This window comes from Sinohyriopsis cumingii, chromosome 2, assembly GCF_028554795.1.
Source record: "Sinohyriopsis cumingii isolate HCF-2022 chromosome 2, ASM2855479v2, whole genome shotgun sequence".
Classification (NCBI taxonomy): domain Eukaryota; kingdom Metazoa; phylum Mollusca; class Bivalvia; order Unionida; family Unionidae; genus Sinohyriopsis; species Sinohyriopsis cumingii.
The window spans coordinates 33331857-33349398 of NC_142962.1; the positions used below are offsets into that span (position 1 = coordinate 33331857).

At 35.5% G+C, this 17542-nt stretch overlaps 1 protein-coding gene and 1 non-coding gene across 2 annotated transcripts in view; both read right to left on the minus strand.

The window, feature by feature from the left end:
* Positions 1 to 5081: 5081 nt before the first annotated feature.
* The window catches only part of LOC149804593 (uncharacterized), a 76911-nt gene continuing 64450 nt past the window's right edge, over positions 5082 to 17542 (minus strand). The window contains exons 2-3 of the mRNA XM_089942045.1: positions 8708 to 8832; positions 5082 to 7138 (exon numbers count right to left, since the gene is read on the minus strand). Coding sequence (XP_089798171.1) covers positions 8742 to 8832 — 91 coding nt within the window. The 3' untranslated portion in view covers positions 5082 to 7138; positions 8708 to 8741. The remainder of the gene's footprint in view (positions 7139 to 8707; positions 8833 to 17542) is intronic.
* On the minus strand, positions 16239 to 16354 carry LOC149804594 (U5 spliceosomal RNA). Its single transcript, XR_016419895.1, has one exon. It is a non-coding gene; the product is annotated as a U5 spliceosomal RNA (small nuclear RNA).

Sequence of the window (17542 nt, forward strand, 5' to 3'; positions counted from 1 at the left end):
AAAAAATATGCTCGTCAAACGATTGCCAAATGAAACGAACAATAAATCCCTGCTTTGTAACACACGTATATGCGTGCTTGAGTGTGTTTATTAAGTGTGTTTTTTGAAAAACAAAAATCAATACGTAGAGACACTTCCTGTTGGGGTATATTTAGGTAAATGAGAATCATAATGAGATTTCAAAACACCTGTTAATGTCATCTTTCTTTCTCATTATGCCTTTCGTTTTTGAATTCCTTCACTGGCAATGGTTCCTCTACGCTTTCTTCAGCTTGTGTTGCCATTTTTAATTTCTTTCCTGGTAAAGTAGCCATACAAAAGAGCGTAAGTTTGTCATTTACAGGTAAAAGACAGGAAAATTCGTTACAGTAGTTAACCCTGGCTTTGAGAACTAGAATAATAAATAACCTAACCTCTTTGATTTGATTCTGTCTTGACTTAAATAAAGCTCGACATTACGAATCCAGTGGTGTACGTGTGGGTGTACACCCTACACCATAGGTCCGTATCTTCCTGCTTCCGTACGCAACCCAGACTCAACTCATTGTTAGACGTGTTTACTCTGTGACGGACTAGATATACAGGCCACGGCCGGTTTCTTCTTTTTAGTGATTTATCATCTATATTCCAGTCCCGTTACTTCCAATCACTTAGTTTTATTTCCCAGGACATGAATTAAACAAAAGAAGCATATATTTTGGCAACCCTGAACCACGCATATTGGTTTGTTTATACATTCGTATTTGCAGCCGAGAATATTATAAGAAAGAAAAAAAAATACAAAATAAAACAGCAATTAGTATACCAGAAACATGTTTTTATATAGGTCTGAATAGCGATAAGGAACCCATAATGTTAAATGTTCATCGGTTTAATTTTTGTGTGTAGTCTATATGGCGACAAGAGAACATTTAATATTAAAAACATTCATAGGTTCAACATACACTTTGGCTTATTAACAACCAGTGACCTACTATGCAACACCCACACTATGCCATCAACACACCCTTTTGAGTAAAGGTACACATTTATATACTATCCAACACACTATACCATCCATCAAGCCATTTGGAGTGACCAACACCCTGTTATCTACTACCCAGAACTTAGTTATGTACTGTCGAAACACCTTTCATTTGCTATCACACCCGCCTCTTGGAGGTACCAAAACCAGTTATCTACTATGTAGCACCCGGATGTGCACTATCCAGCACCCCATTTTTACTATCCAAGATGTAGTTTGTTGTGACCATCTGAACCCTTCCAAATAGACAAAATATGAAACAATTTACTTTGTTTTTTGCTCAGTTTGCGCACGTTATCCTTTTATATATGGTACTGTATTTAATGATAGGGCAAAAAGAGATGACGATAATTAGTCTAGAAATGGCGAGTATTGGACCACCCAACCGATTTCCTTTTTTTCTTACACCATCATCACATCATATCTATTATTATTTAGCACTGTACATAATTAAAGATACATATTGTAAGTGTTAAGTAAATGGCGAGCGCTAAACCACATGTCCTGTGTATTCTGTCCTTCTACATGTAGCACTGAATTTAATTCAAAGACGAAATCTACTATCGGTGCTAGTGTGCGGAAATGAATTATGCGATTATCTAACAAACAGTAACGTTTTTATAACAGCTCTTTAATGTGAATGTTTAGTTGATTTAATTGCTGGAAAATTTCATGAGAACTTTCAAATGACTGGAAGTGAATGAAGTGTACTAGGGAAATCAAATTATTAAGCGGAACATTATGTACCACGAAAGAAGGAAAACTTCAATTATGTTTTTATGTGAATATGCTGTATCATGAAGAAATACGAGCTTTGTTTATTTTTTTAAAATGTAAATTTATTACATAATTAAAGAAAAGAAAATAACTTTTTGGGAGCGAAATGTGAATTTATTGTACAGTGAAAAAAAAAGAGCTTTGTTTTCTTAAATGTGAATTTGTTGTATCATAACAGAGAAAACATTTAACTCAGCTTTTGAAATGTGGATTCGCTGTAACATAAAAGAGTAAACATGAATTATGTTTTTTCTTCTAACGTGACTTTGTTGCACCATGAAAAAAAAACACGAACTTTGTTTGCTCTCGATAATGTTTCAGGCCAGGCTACTTAAACGTCTATACAATAGAATTGAAAAAAAAAAAAAAAAAAAAAAAAAAAAAAAAAACATTGTCCTTTCCAACTCTAAAAATACACGCTAAATATGGAATCATCCCTAAGAATTTGGTAGCATAGGGTGCCAGGATGCCCATGTGTTTTATCTTGCCGCTACAGTGCCTTTTTACACCTATAACCAAAGCATTTATCGCGACATGTCATTGAGTGTGACGCAGTGCCATTGCCATGATAAATGTGCCTTGTGTCCCGTAGTGAAACTCCCATGTTAAATTTCCATTTGGTCTTATGTACTGCTTAACGCCAGGGACGTCATTGGGGCGAGGGGGCATTTGACCCCATCCTGAATTTGCATGTGCTGTAGAATTGCTGTAGCCTATATACGAACATTAACAAGCCGTCAAGTTTTGCCCCCCCCCCCCATAAAAGTTGAAATCACGTCCCTGCTTAACGCGATTAAAAATTCTGTCTTTGTTAGAGCCAAAAGTCAACTAACCGCTTCTTCGCTCTCTACCTACGGTTGAAATAATTTCCGGCACTTTCCATGTCTCCTGCAAAGTTAATGAAACGAATGATGGACTATTTTATACAGTCTGAATAATGGATACGCATTGCTTGCGGTTAGATTTTGTTGTACTTCCATTCGGAATGAGATGTCATTATTTAAGCCAACATATAAGCTTACAGAATATTAGTGTAAATCGAATTACACTGTTATTTTCCGGCAGCGTCAATGAGGCGAAATTAACACTAAATAATTAAATTGCACTCAATCGGGACGGAAATATAATTCCTCTTGACATTGTTTATGAAAATAAACTTGGCAATCTAGGCGTGCGAATCAGCTGTTTTTCTGCCCAACCCCGACCCCCGTTTCATGCCCTTTGATAACTTGGAATACTATATAAGGGCAAGGTACCTAAGGGAATTTCAGTTAATCTATTGCAGTGGAAACAATATATGAAAATCCAGTCTTCATGAAAATAATTCTATTAAATATGGATGATGTCATAAACACTTTGCATTTTCCACCAACACACTATTTATCCACGAGAAATAACACTCAATTATTTATAAAGCTGTAATGGACAAACATATCTTAATGTATTCGTGGTCCGTAATACAATATAGTCATTGTACATATTCCATTAAATTATTACAAGGATTAAAAAATCGAGGTAGAGGACCTGTACACTAATGAATTCTATAGTGAAATCAGATTTGTGGCTTTTGGCGTGAGTAATTCAAATGGACATGGAAGAAAATGCATCGTCCATTTGTTTTTGTTTCTGTGCCGTTTCCACCACCCAAGTGTTCGATTAAAGATCTGAATGTCATTATCTGTATCATTTTGAAATTAACGCTTAATAAAATGCCAGATCTTTGCTTCAAATTTAAAAAAGGGAAAATGTTAATTTTTAAGTTAACGCTTATGAAAAAAGAAATTCATCGTCAATGGACAAAGGACAATAATTTCAGCTCTTTTAAATATTCATTAAAATATAAGACTATTACAGCTGAATTGTTGAGGGATTTGTGCGAATGCCGATTGAAAATGCGTTATGCGTTTAAGATTTCTCATAACTGTACCATCCGACAACTTCAGTTACTAAACACATACGAATATGTAGTTTCAAATAATTTTTAACACACACAGACACATACATTTGTATGTGCGCGTTTGTGCATGTGTGTATATGTGTTAACAAGTATTTGAATCTACATAGTCGTATATGGCTAGTAATTGAAGGTATTGATACGTATATTTGATTTAATTTATATTTGATTTAATTCAGTTGCTTGTGAGGTTTCCAATCTTTTTATTTTTAATTTCATTACATCTCAGTATAATGTAGTTTTATTTATTAGGAACTCGATATTTTTTCTTCAGAAAATATGTTGACCTTGACTATTCAGTTGTAAACACCTAAAGCTGACTTAGTTCCAGACATTGATTTAGAAATCAGTTAGAGAAGAAAACAATTTTTTTATTATTATTGTTGGAGTAAAATAATTGGTTTTTATCAAGGTCATACTGGGGCTACGTGATTTTTTATATGTAAAGAGCCTCCATTTCGCAATTCTGAGCTTTTAGAAATTGCGCATTAGTTAGATTTAATGGTGATGCTATGAGAGAGAGATCTCAGTTGGGGCTTTTTCTTTACACTGGAAAGTGCGTGTTTTTGACCGGTTTGGGAATTACATTTTAATTTTTATTCAGATTATTTGGATTCTAAAAGATTAAATCTTTTTCGTGGAAATGTTTGACTGCTCGTGCGGTATTATTGGACAAAGACATTTATTTAAATTTTATTCTGAAATTCAAATACCGGAATAGTATTGACTGGAATAAAAGAGAACTGTAGACGATACAACAACATACTGACTACAGTGTACGTCATCTCCTTCCATTTTGGATTTTTCGTCGGGACTCGAACTTGAATTCATTAGAACATTTCATTACTAGGACCTCTAAAATTTCATTCGTAGAATATTCTTGGAATATTTTATTGGATTTGATTCTTAAAACCGTAAGTTCTTATTTTATTCAATTTTTACAGTGTTTTTCCATGGAAATAAGTTATTTGTTAAACTTTTCAAAGTTTGTTGTTTTCACTCTTTCTTTTGTTACTGTTTATTAGAGCCTAAACAAGTAACATATGAATATATATATATATATATATATATATATATATATATATATATATATATATATATATATATATATATATATATATATATATATATATATATATATATATATAGAGAGAGAGAGAGAGAGAGAGAGAGAGAGAGAGAGAGAGAGAGAGAGAGGGGGCGAGAGACACACACACAGACTGACAGACAGACAGAGAGATACAGAGAGAGAGTGTACGATCTACATTGTAATCAACAAACACACGTATTCAGCTGAAATAGGGGTGTGGTAATAAATGCTAAGACTGACTCTTTGTCGTGTATTGCCTGGTAAATCGAAACAGAGACCTTTTATAGTTCTTAATAATAAAATGACAGAATAGCATATGAAATACAACGGAAAATCATCGTCATTGTCGTTGCTGACGCTATCACGAAAAATAGCACAACCTTTGTCATCATCATTACCAGCAGCAGCAGCAGCAGCAGCAACAGCACCACCAACATATTGCGGTGTTTGTTATCATTATTATTACAAAGGATATATTACATGAGAGAAGGGTAGAAATTAAATGAAATATTTACGTTTCAGTTAATATATCAGAAAAGTAATTATCGTTTGGCTCATACAATCACAATTTCTTTCATCCTGTAGGCAAAGTGATACAAATATACATATCTTCCTTATATTTAAACATGAAACATTAACAAACAAGAAAAAATATCAAACGTCCAAGAAAAACAACCGGTCATGTCGGAGTCAAATTGAATTTGAATTACAATTAAAAATAAAAATGAATCAAATATATTCTTAACCTAATGATCTTCAAGTTTCCCAAAAAATTATCCATATGCTACATTATAATCAAAAGAAAGAAGCGGTGTCTACTAATTAATTAGATGCTAATTAAATCATTTACACCAGTCAGTGAAGTCAGCTAAATTGATTAATTAAACATTTACATCATTGATCTTACACTATCAGCTGAACTGCTTCATTAGATAAAAAATCAAAATAATAATCAAAACATTTATTTACATAAGTAATTGCTGTAACACTCTCAGCTGATCTGATTAATTAGATAAAAATCAAATCATTTACACCAGTCATTGATCTAACACTATCAAATGAATTATATCATAATATGAAAATATTACTGTACTTTTGCCAAAAAATAATCTTAATAATCCTCACCAAGCAAATAAATAGCTATGAATGTGAGTAACTGCACGCTGTGTATGTGTGCATGCTAGACTACATGTCTAAATTGAGTCCCTTATAAGTCTGCAGGGGTATCAAAGAAAGTAAATGTAATCATGTCCTAGGAAATTATAATGATTTTGAAATAATAAGTCTATGCCAGTCAATAAGTGAAAAATAATATCTGTGTTTGAAGCTAGATTGTAAACTATCTACAACTGTTCCAGCAAGATATATATTTTTGATGTGGGATTTTTATTCTTCAGTACAGCACCATTTCGGAGCAAAACAATGTCCTTGCCTACATCAGATATACCCAATTTTACCATCCATTAGTCACGTGTTTCCCTCTGATGTCAGCAGAAAACACACGAAGTATTTCTATTCTAGAACAAGATTTTTGCCTGCAGCTGCATCATTTGCGAAAGCCGGTCTATGTATTGAACAGTGCAGATCCACAACAATTAACTTTTCGGTTAGGCATGTATATGCGAAAATTGTTTAATCTCATCAATCGGCAAATGATAAAACTGTACAGTGGGTGATAAGTTTTCGCGTCTTGTCTTTTCATGGATGGAAATATATTGGGTAGTCTTTTAAAACACACTTCAATACTAAAAAAAACAACAACATGAATTATGCACCACTACAGAAAACAAGATGCCTTCACTTACGTCCGAGCATTAATAAACAACAAAAATCTGACTGGCTCCTAGAAATTAAGAACTGATTCGCAATCCGCAACCAGGGCCGAGATCCGAATAATATAGTTCATTGTGTCATTGGGCGGTGCATCACATGACTTATTTCCAGCATTAAGAACGTACTCTCAATTCATAAACGTCCCACGCTCGTGAAGCGATTGAACTTTTCATTGTTTCCCATAAGCGTTAGAGGTACTGAGCTTTAGGCTTTGGTCACGAAAGAAAAGTTTGTTTCCTGAACAATCGGGCTTGTAATTTTCAGAAAGTTAGGGATACTGCACTTGCAGCACGTGTGCGATTTTCTTAACAGTATGACATTTATTTCTTCCTTCTTAGTACGATGACTAACGAAAGACAACATGGTAGTTGACAGAGGTACATCCGTATATTCAGGTCGACAAGAACTGGAGAACTGGTACTGTAAGAACTGGTTTAGACAAAGATGATGCTTTCCATGTCTGAAAAAAAAGCAAATGAATATATATATATATATATATATATATATATATATATATATATATATATATATATATATATATATATATATATATATATATATATATATATATATATATATATATATATATATATATATATGTGTGTGTGTGTGTGTGTGTGTGTGTGTGTGTGTGTGTGTGTGTGTGTGTGTGTTTGCGTGGCATTTGATTACAGCGAGTTTCATGATTGAAATTTAAGAGAGTACAATAATGTATCACATAGTACCAAAATCGTCAAGAGTAAAACATGCAGTCAGTTCCAAAATAGCAAATTCAAGAAAATGTATTAACGCGGACGTTTCACTAAATGCATTGTTAGGTTCGATTTATATTTAACAGAAATGCATTGCGGTATTTAAAAAAAAATCAAGGTGGGTATATGCGGTATGACCACATGATCTTTACCTGTATTTTCCATTTCTTTATTTACTGATTAGAAAACAATTTAAAAAAAAAACTCCAAAAGCAACCTAAAGGAAGCCAACTATTAGACAATTTGTCTCTGATTAAAAAAAAAATAATTTTTTCTTCGACCTAGCAGATATAAGATTTCAGCACTCGAACATGACATGGTAACTGAAATAATTTTCAGGTATTGGACAAACTCCTCTATCTTAACGTCTTTACAGTTAGATATATCAATTAGGGTTCAGTTACTTTGCATAATTAAGGAGGTTTTTATTCTTAGTTATATTGTAAGAACAGAGTTTTCATCATGTGTCCTAGCAACCAGGAATATTTACAGCCGTTGAGCAAGCGTCTATTTCAATATCAACATCCACTTCAGTACCTATTTAGTATATGTGATACTTTACGTTTTTTATATGAATAAAAGGTGTGTGTATGTGTGTAATTTGGATTTTAAACGTAGCTTTAACAATTTTTTTTCGCTACGCTATCTGCAGTATGGCAGTTTATAATGATGTTTAGCACTGGGGCATCATGCCGCAGATATGTAACATGATGTCCTACCCAGTCACATCCTGACACCAGGCCGACCTAACCTGTTAATACTGGGCGCCTAGCGAGGATGAATAAAAGGATATATATTGTTACAAAATGTTTTCTGTTAATATCATGATGGTGTGGTAAGCTTTTTTCTGGGGATAACGGTCTAATTGAATTCGAACACACACACACACACACACACACACACGTTTTTTGTTTCCAATGCTAACAACGAATTTTTAACGAATTCCATAAAAATTCGACAACAGAATTTTATTTTGCCTGAATAAGGATTGCCTTTCTACATATGCTTTCTACATTTAAGCTATGCTCTTGTGATATACTTCCGTTATGAATTTGCTTCGTCACGTGGTCTTCCCGATACATCCACATACACACAATGGGCCTCAAGATATCACAATTAGCGCTAACTCGTCATCGGTATACTCTTACGGACATTGTACTTCTGTGTGTTTTGTGTGTGTGTGTGTGTGTGTGTGTGTGTGTGTGAGAGAGAGAGAGAGAGAGAGAGAGAGAGAGAGAGAGAGAGAGAGAGAGGAGGGAGGGAGAGAGAGCGCTTACCGTTGAATTATTTTGTGTAAAATGTATTGCCATTTTAACCAAGGATATCACCTGACAGTAATGCCAGAAGTATATATTCCTGGTTAATCATCTCACATCGGACACCCGTATAGCCCATTTTGCACCTGAAATGGTAAAAATAATAGTCAAGTTTTTCTAATTAAGAAATGTATGCATTAATATAATTTCTCCCACCCTTCACCAAGAAAATGTGTAGAATATGCTATTCTGTCTATTGGCGTGCTTTCTTACATGCAAGCATGGTTAATATAACTATCATTGGCTTCCTGTACTATTTAAAACATCGACTTCTATCATAGGGACCTGATGGCAGATGGTTTGCAACGAGGTCCCAGAATTCCGAAGAACCCTTGGGAACGGGAGCTAGGATGATGAAGAGTTTGGTCACTTCGTGATAGAACTGTTGATGTTGGTGATGGTGCTATTGGTTGTGAGAGCAAGAAAGCATATGGGAGAATGACAATTAGGGCCAACGAACAATATAGCTTTGCTGAAAAACATACGTTTCTAAATGACTTGCAGTTGTGCAAGAGGATTTAGACACAAAAAAAGGATACTGTCCTGCCCCTTGGTCGACGAGTGTGTGCCTAGGTGTCTCATTTTTTTAAATTTAGTATTTTTTCTTCTTGTTTTCGTTCAGGGTAAAAGTTTAATATTGTCTAGTTCTTGATCTGATTTAAATAAGACCGTAGCCGTGCATCTCGTTTTTACAGTCTGGAAAGTCCTGTTGGGACTGGCTAGAATTCTAGCCGACGCGAAATTAACAGGCGCTGGAAGAGTTGAGTTGCTGGTAAGTGACTACAACACGGGTATATACTGCTTAGCCAACAGTGGCGTAGCAGCCGCCCAAGCAACCACCACAACTGCGGTGCGGGTATGGAGTTGGTATTCAATGGGTGGTAATGAAGGGCAGAATTTCTTGCTACGCTGCTGCTCTCCAAAGAATTACAAATATTTGGATATTGACAACTTATTCTGTTAACGCATGTCTGTGAGCAAGCTTCTGTTCAGATGGCACCCTTGCTTGTCTACAAAATGCCACTGCCACCAAATTTGTTTTTGTAAAAATATTACGCCAACTATTATTCTTGCTTTACCTGACTATCAAAGGAATTCGCAACAAAAATGTTTAGCGAACGAGAGAACGGATCTAGAACATTAGGTTTTAATTCAACACATATTTTCGCAAAATTTGCCCAAAAGACGGATTTAAATTTCAGCTGAAAAGGAGACTCTGGGGTTAAATGGCCTGTGCAGGTTGTGGCGCTCTTTACCAGTGCCATCTGGAGATCAGTCTGGTTTTTAAGATTTTCGTAGGGTACATATATTTACAACTGATGTGTGAATTTCCTGTGCTTTTCAAAACTGGCCTTGTATTTGCGCTTGAGACTTCTTGCGACTTTGCGTTTGAGAATATGCGCAAAGATAGGTCTCAATTAAAAACTTCATCGATTTAATGGATGCAGAGAGAGAGAGAGAGAGAGAGAGAGACTCCTCGCGCAATTACGTGAAGATATATCAAACGTCTAACTAAAAACGAAAAACTGTGACAGAGCAAATATTAATATTTGCCGATGCAAATGCAAAAGAATACAGATAGATAAATGTACAGAGAAAGTTTAGGCTGATCTCATAAGGCGGAGACACCTAGAAGTGATGAAGGAAAATTGTAACAAAAAATACAGGTTTGTTTACTTTCCTCGAAACCTTGCCAAACGTAATCGTCTACATATTTATTTTAAAGTTGAAGTTGCACATTAACATCGTGTTCTAAAGATGAGAGGTTGTGTGTGAAACTCGTTAAACGCATCTCCAGACTACGCCCTAGTTCCCATGTTTACTTTTCAGACGTGAGCTAACACAACCCAACTCCTATTAATATATTTGTTTTCCATATATCAAATGAAGATCATGCAGATCTGTATATTTATATTTTAAATGGTTGATCTCTCTGTGTCACGGTAGAACGTCAAAAGAATGTAAATAACGTGACAAATTATCTGTGTGTGTGTGTGTGTGTGAATGAAAGCATTATTGCAAGAAAAAGACTCGGGGTGGGAGCGTATATTGAGATAGTAACTAAACATGTATTGATAGTCATTACTTATGAGATTTCTACAAAAAAAGCTAATTAGGTTTTGCGAATGTCAACGTCCAAGGATAATTTTCTCTATACCTCTAAAGTCCTCTTTCTCACAATGGAATTTTGAAAATATTTTTCTGTGTCGTTTGCAATATATAATGGTTTCACTAAATATCGGACATTTATCAAGGATTAAAATACAGTGACGATATCTTTTACTCTCCAAGAACAGACTTGTTTTATCCTTTAGGATTCAAAAAAAAATTTACAGGTGTAAAATTTTGCCACTTTCTTTAATGCTTGTTTTCCCACCTAAAACATACTCCATTGACTAACGCCGATACTGTCATAACTCATAATTGTTATAAGCAAGATAACGAAACACTAATTTTATACAAAACTGCGGATTTTGTTTTTTAATTGGGGCCATTGCTGGAGCAGAGGATATAAAACTAAGAGCCTGAGATTGAAATGATTTTTCACTCCCAGCCAAACGAAAGCGATCCTGAACAAATAACGCTGTCAAAGATTGACAATCGGATTCAAATCAGATCTCCAGTCCTACGTATAGATCTGTTGCATGGCTGCCTGCACATAGGGGCAAAAGGTTTCACCTCTATACATGTTCTGGCCTCCATTCGCAAAACTTATTAACTGACCACTACGTGTTTGTCCACCCCACCCCGTAAAAGTTTCTGTTGGCGCCCTTGATCCGATGTACACCAACAAGAGGTCAGTTTCTTTTGACCTTGTGGTTCACCAATCGGATAAATACTTTCAAATTTCTGAAAGTGACTCATGCCATTTTGGAACATATATTTACTAACGATAACTCTGCCAAACACGAATTTGCAATGCTTTCTCAAATAGAATACTAAAAATAAGTGGACTAGAAATTCTAAAGGTCACGAAAGCATTAACTTTGTGTGTCTTTGAGAGATACACGTAGGACTGTAAGTTCTGATTTTGATCAGATTGGACAGATTGGTTGACGTAAAATATAAAGATTAAGCTCGAGCTCAAATAGGTCTACCCAATCGGAACATTCTCGAAATTTTAAATCACATGCTACAAAAATATCTCGGATGTACATAACCACCATTTTGAACTGGCCTCAAGCGAATGGATGTTATTATATCATAACAACGTAAAAGACTGCACAGTGACTAAATGACTTCTCATCATTCACAGCAACGGAAGCAATAATTTCAGGTAACTGAAACCGACCAATGTCTTCAATCGCTTTAGCTACTAAAGCTGCAGGAATAACATTGAAAATTAAAAGTACACTTATTATTTCATTGTTTGCTGAAACGTTTTCAGGTGTCGTTTTCAACACTTACAGTTTTTATAAATCTATTCCTCGAACTTTTAGCTAGATATTCGTCCGCCAAAATATTACCAGTATGAAAAGTATCACAACGATTACTCTGAATCTCTTTTAAAGAGTCGAAGCTATTCTACTCGCATCGGAAAGAAACGAGACTGTTCCTGGTGTAGGTCTGCTTTCCACTTTCATAGCTCTTTGCGCTTCGATAACCAATTGAACTAACACGCATGTAAAGAGACTGTATTAACGCCATTATTAGAATCTCTAGTGTTGACTCTACTTGGAAACGAACCATCATTCTTTGAGGCAAATATAGTATCTCTCATACTAAATGACTAATATACTTTTGAGAGTATATTATGTGTCAGAGGAACCATTTATTTGTAACTCCCCGCCCCTGCAGCCCCACCCCAGCATATATAACTAGGGTGAATTTTAAAGATGTCCTCTCATAGTGTCTACAGTCTATTGTCCGTAAATCCATGTCCTTTCTTTTTATTAATGTAGTAGGTACTCACCCTATAAAGAAAAGGTTTTTAAAATAGAAATTTGAATGAAACTTTCTTATTATTTTTGTTGTTGTTGCTTTTCTAATTTCCTGTTATTTTATATCTATATTTAGTATTCTTGTTTCTACTTCACTCCGTTTAAGTATGAAATCCTGCTGAGCGAGTTTCCTTTTCTTGCTTCTCAGTTTTTCCGAATTTTGAATAACAAGTGACCTGTTGCCGTTAAAGTAAATTTTAGTTGGGTTGTCCTTGTGTTTCTCCACTTGCATATGTGGGGTTCATTAGTGTGCAGATCTGTCGTGTGTGCTAAATCCTGTGTAAATATCAGGGGACGGACTTATAGAGTCATATTTCTTAAGTTCCATGTTATCCGTATTCTAAGTACTGTATATTGTTGTATTATGCCAGCATTTTTACTCTTTTTTATTTGTTCATTATTTATTTTGTGCATGTGTGCATATATATACATAATCACACGTGCATTTGCCTGTTTTTTTTAAATATATTCTTTGTGTGCAGCAAGGAGTCTTATGATGTCGATGAGAGGCAGAAGCACTGTTTTGACTGATACTGTTTCCAAAAACCTTTTGAAAGGCTCTTGACGAAACATTTTTTGTATTGAGACAGAAATGCAGACGAAAAGGTAATAACGTGTGTAAAACCGTTGCCAAATCGACTTGTGTGTTCGATACTTATGTTTATTTTGCAATTGGATCGTTCCAGCTCCGTGGTAGTTCCATACGCGAAATTGGTCAATTCATCTGTAGTGTGCTTTTTTTTACAACAGTGGAGCCCATTCCTGTAAAGTGGTCCAGTTTGCTAAGAAACCGTTTCGAGTCGTAGTCGTAATCACAACTTTAAAACAAGAGTCACTCGAAGGGACTTCCGCTCTACTACGCGAAAAGAATTTCCAGGAATTGAAGATAAAATCATTTCTTCCTTTTAAGTGTTAAGTGACGAAACCATCTCCAATAGTCATTAGAAATAACAAGATTTTCAAACTGGCTGTTGTGTTATACATATTGAATATCAGCTTGGCGCCATTTTCATTTAGGACATAGTGGATATCATTAGTATTCTTTTGGTGAAAACCTCATTTCCTAATGATCATCCATTCAGGGGCAGTAGTGATGACAAGATTTTTTAAGACAGTCGTCGTGGCAGCCATATTGGATGTACGACTGTCACTAATTTCATTTGGGATCACCTAGGTATCGTAAGAAGCCTACTGATGAAAATCCCATGTTGATATACCATACATTACAGAGAAGTAGAGATAATACTATTTTCAAGATATGACTTATCATTCAAGGATAGCAATAACAAGCTTTTCAAGATGGCTGCTGTGGTGACCATACTGGACTTCAGATCGGTACAATTTTCACTTAAAACCAACTGGAAATCATAAGAAGCTTTCTGATGAAATTCGTCCTCGTTATAATCTGATCACGTAGAATTGCGACAACAAAATTTTAATATGACTGCCATGGCGGACATATTTCATATTGGCATCATTCTTAACTAGGACCAGCTAGACATCATAAGAAATCTTTAAGTGAAAACCCCATACTAATACCGCCATCCAATCAGGAAGAATTGCGATGAAAATATTTTTAATGGCTGTCGTGGAGAATATATTGGCTGTCGGATTATTCCAAATTTTATTTAGCACCAATCAGACATCATAAGAAGTCTTTCAGTGAAAACCCATTGTTGATACGACCATCCATTCAGGGGGAGTAGCGATTTCAAGATGGTCACTCTGGCAGCCATATTGGACATCTAATGGGCACAATTTTCATTTAGAACCGACTTTTTGTTAACATAGCCAATTACAAAATCTGAGGACCACATGGCAGATAGGTCAGTCATGACCAAATGTGTTATCCTCATTAAAGAAAGTTTATTATTATTATTATTATTAGACATCATGAGACGTCTTTCAATGAAAGGCCCAAGTTCATATGACAATCTATTCAAGAGGCGTAGCGATAACAAGACTGTAAAGATGGCCACTGTGGCGGAAATACTGAATGTGAGATCGATACCATCTTTATTCAGAATCAATTAGATATCATAAAAGGTCTCAGTGGAAACCTCATGATGATAAGGTATCCTTTCAGAAGAAGTAGCGATAAGAATATTTTCAAGATGGCTACGACAATACTGTATGTCACATCGGCAAAATCTTCATTCGGAACCAGCAATACATCATAAGAAATCTTTCAGTGAAAACCTTATGTGGATATGACCGTCCATTCAGGAATAGTAGCGATAATAATTTTTTCAGAATTACTACAGTGGTGGCCATGCTGGATGTACGAGCAGCACCTTTTTCATTTAGATCCAACTAAACTTAGGGATAAACATTTGTGTAAAGTTTCAAGGCGACCCTCTAAGTAATTTAGGAGTAGCGATAACAAACTTTTGGTAACGGAAGGATGACGATTAATTCAGATGCATGCGATTGTATATTAAAGTCTTGATATATTAGATGTAGGAAGAAAACTGAAAGCTTGTCGATCTCTCAAATCGTAATAATAAGCTCACCTAGTTAAAGTGGTCATTACCATTATAATATCATTTTGGTTGACTATATTGTTTTCTCTTAGGAATGAAGTTTTAAGAAAAATGAATTTATCTGAGAATTTGTTAAAATCCACGACTAAACCAGTGGTGTATCAATTAAATTTTGTGCCACCCCTACTACAGTATTTGTGGGGATCACTTGCAATGTCACCGAATCAGACCAGGTTTAAATTTAAAAAAAAGGTAAAACTGTGGCTTTTAAAACACTAACTCAATAAGGAGTTGTTGGCTATAAAAACTGGAACAAAACCTACGCGGCAATGACATCTATTTTAGTAAATCTAAACATTTGAAACAAAATGCTTATGTCGACATAACCATAGAGCTTAATGTGTATTTGAAATTGTGAAACTTCATCGTGGTACGAATATTCCATAATTATGAAAGGTACGTCGCTATGGTGGGAAGCCTTCACCTTATTTCAACTGCTTGTTATCAGGGTTAGCTTTCGCAGAAGCCAAGTTTAATCTATGCAATCAGAGGGATTTTCTAGTCTTTACATTTTCCTTTTTGGGCACTTTTCAAGATAGTCTTTTGTGATCTGGACGTTTGGTAGATATTCTACACGAATGTTGAAAGCCTTTATTCAGTCAAAACACGATGATATAATAATCCTCTTATTTCACGAGTCCCTCTACTGTTACATACTGAGTTTGGGGATATAAATACACTCCTTATTTTCCTGATATCTTGTCGTGACGTATGTTTCGTGAGTTGTTTAAATTCGTGGAATTTTTTTAACTAATTTTTAGAACTTGACACTAGATAACTCACAGCATCGCAAACGTCTTTAATAAAGAATCTTGTATTCCATCACGGTTTACTCCTTGTTCATCAGCAATGCTTGCAGCGATCAATTTGACATAAAACTGCGATAAGGCTTTGGGGAGCCATGACGTACGCCCCCCGTCGTTTTAACAGCTTTCTGAGCTTTCAAATAACAGATAAAGAGCCTGAAAATTCTGCAGCGATCTAAAAGCGAGATTCTTTTTTTTTTTTACCCCACCAGAGTAAGGCTTCAAATAAAGGTCTATAGACTCACTGAATGTTCCTCTCCACGGTAAGCTTTAGTAAAAGGCGAAAGATTAATACGATGTGAAGAGAAACCAGGGTCGGGCAATAAACACCGAATTCTTCGCTCTGTTGTAAGTGTGCCTCTTTGATCTCAGACTGGTCTAATAGTTGCATTCCCTTTTCTTAAACTGCGGGTAGCAGGGATGCTGATTATAACATGGTACATGACCCTCTGACCTTTGTTGTACATGTAAACACAGGTGCGTTCATTATAATAAAAGGATCTAAACAGAACGAAACGTGTTTTTCTTCAGTAATTTGGACACATGAAAGCTATACTTTGTGTTTAGCTGAGCAGATATAACGTTTCCCAAGAGCTTTAAGGCTTTTTCTTTGTACGATGATATAATTAGGCTATCAATACAGCGCAGTTAAACCAAATTTCATGGTATAGAGGAAGCAATAGTACTGAAACACTGTTGCTATAATTATATTTCTAGAGAGAGTTTTGAACAAACAAATTCTTCAGTGACTTTGTGTGAAAATTGTCTTAAATACAACGTATCATTGTGGAACATTAAAATTATGCATTAGGAACTAATTTGGTAGCGTTTCAGAAACCTTGCAACTTGAAAATACTCAGTATAGGAGCGATTCGCACGATAATTATTTTATTAATGAGTTCATAAAATAACTCTTTCTACATGGTTTTATTTGGTACTGAAAGATTTATTATACCACTGAAATTGTTGTAGTAAATAGTAATAGTCATAATCTACAGTAGATTTTATTAATGAGACCGGGCCGCAGAGAACGATCACGGGCCCTGGGGTAAGACACACCAGGGCCTCTCCTAGTTCTTCTTCAAACAAAAAATTTCTCTTATAAAATTAAAAATTGTTCGGCCCGGGACCCCTTAGAGGACCTGGTCCCGGGGATATATTCCGGGTTGCACCACCTCCCCTTGTCGTCCCTGTAATCAGATTCGGGTATTTGTGGAGTGTTCGTTAATATTGAATTAAAAGAGTAATTCCTTTTTGGGCTGTCTTTGTCTATTCTATCCATATAATGTTGACCCAAATAATAGAATCTTTAGCCCGGCACGTACGAGACATATAGAACAGTGAGCCTGGCAATAATCTATTTTTATCGACGGTCTCATGCCCACTTTCTCGGCAGGCGAATTTAATGGAGTAGGGACTATCCATTAGCAGCGTCAAACGAAATGCGTGATCCAAAACGAATCGGACACTCGATAGGTTTGACCGAACGGGGGCGGGGTGGATGGG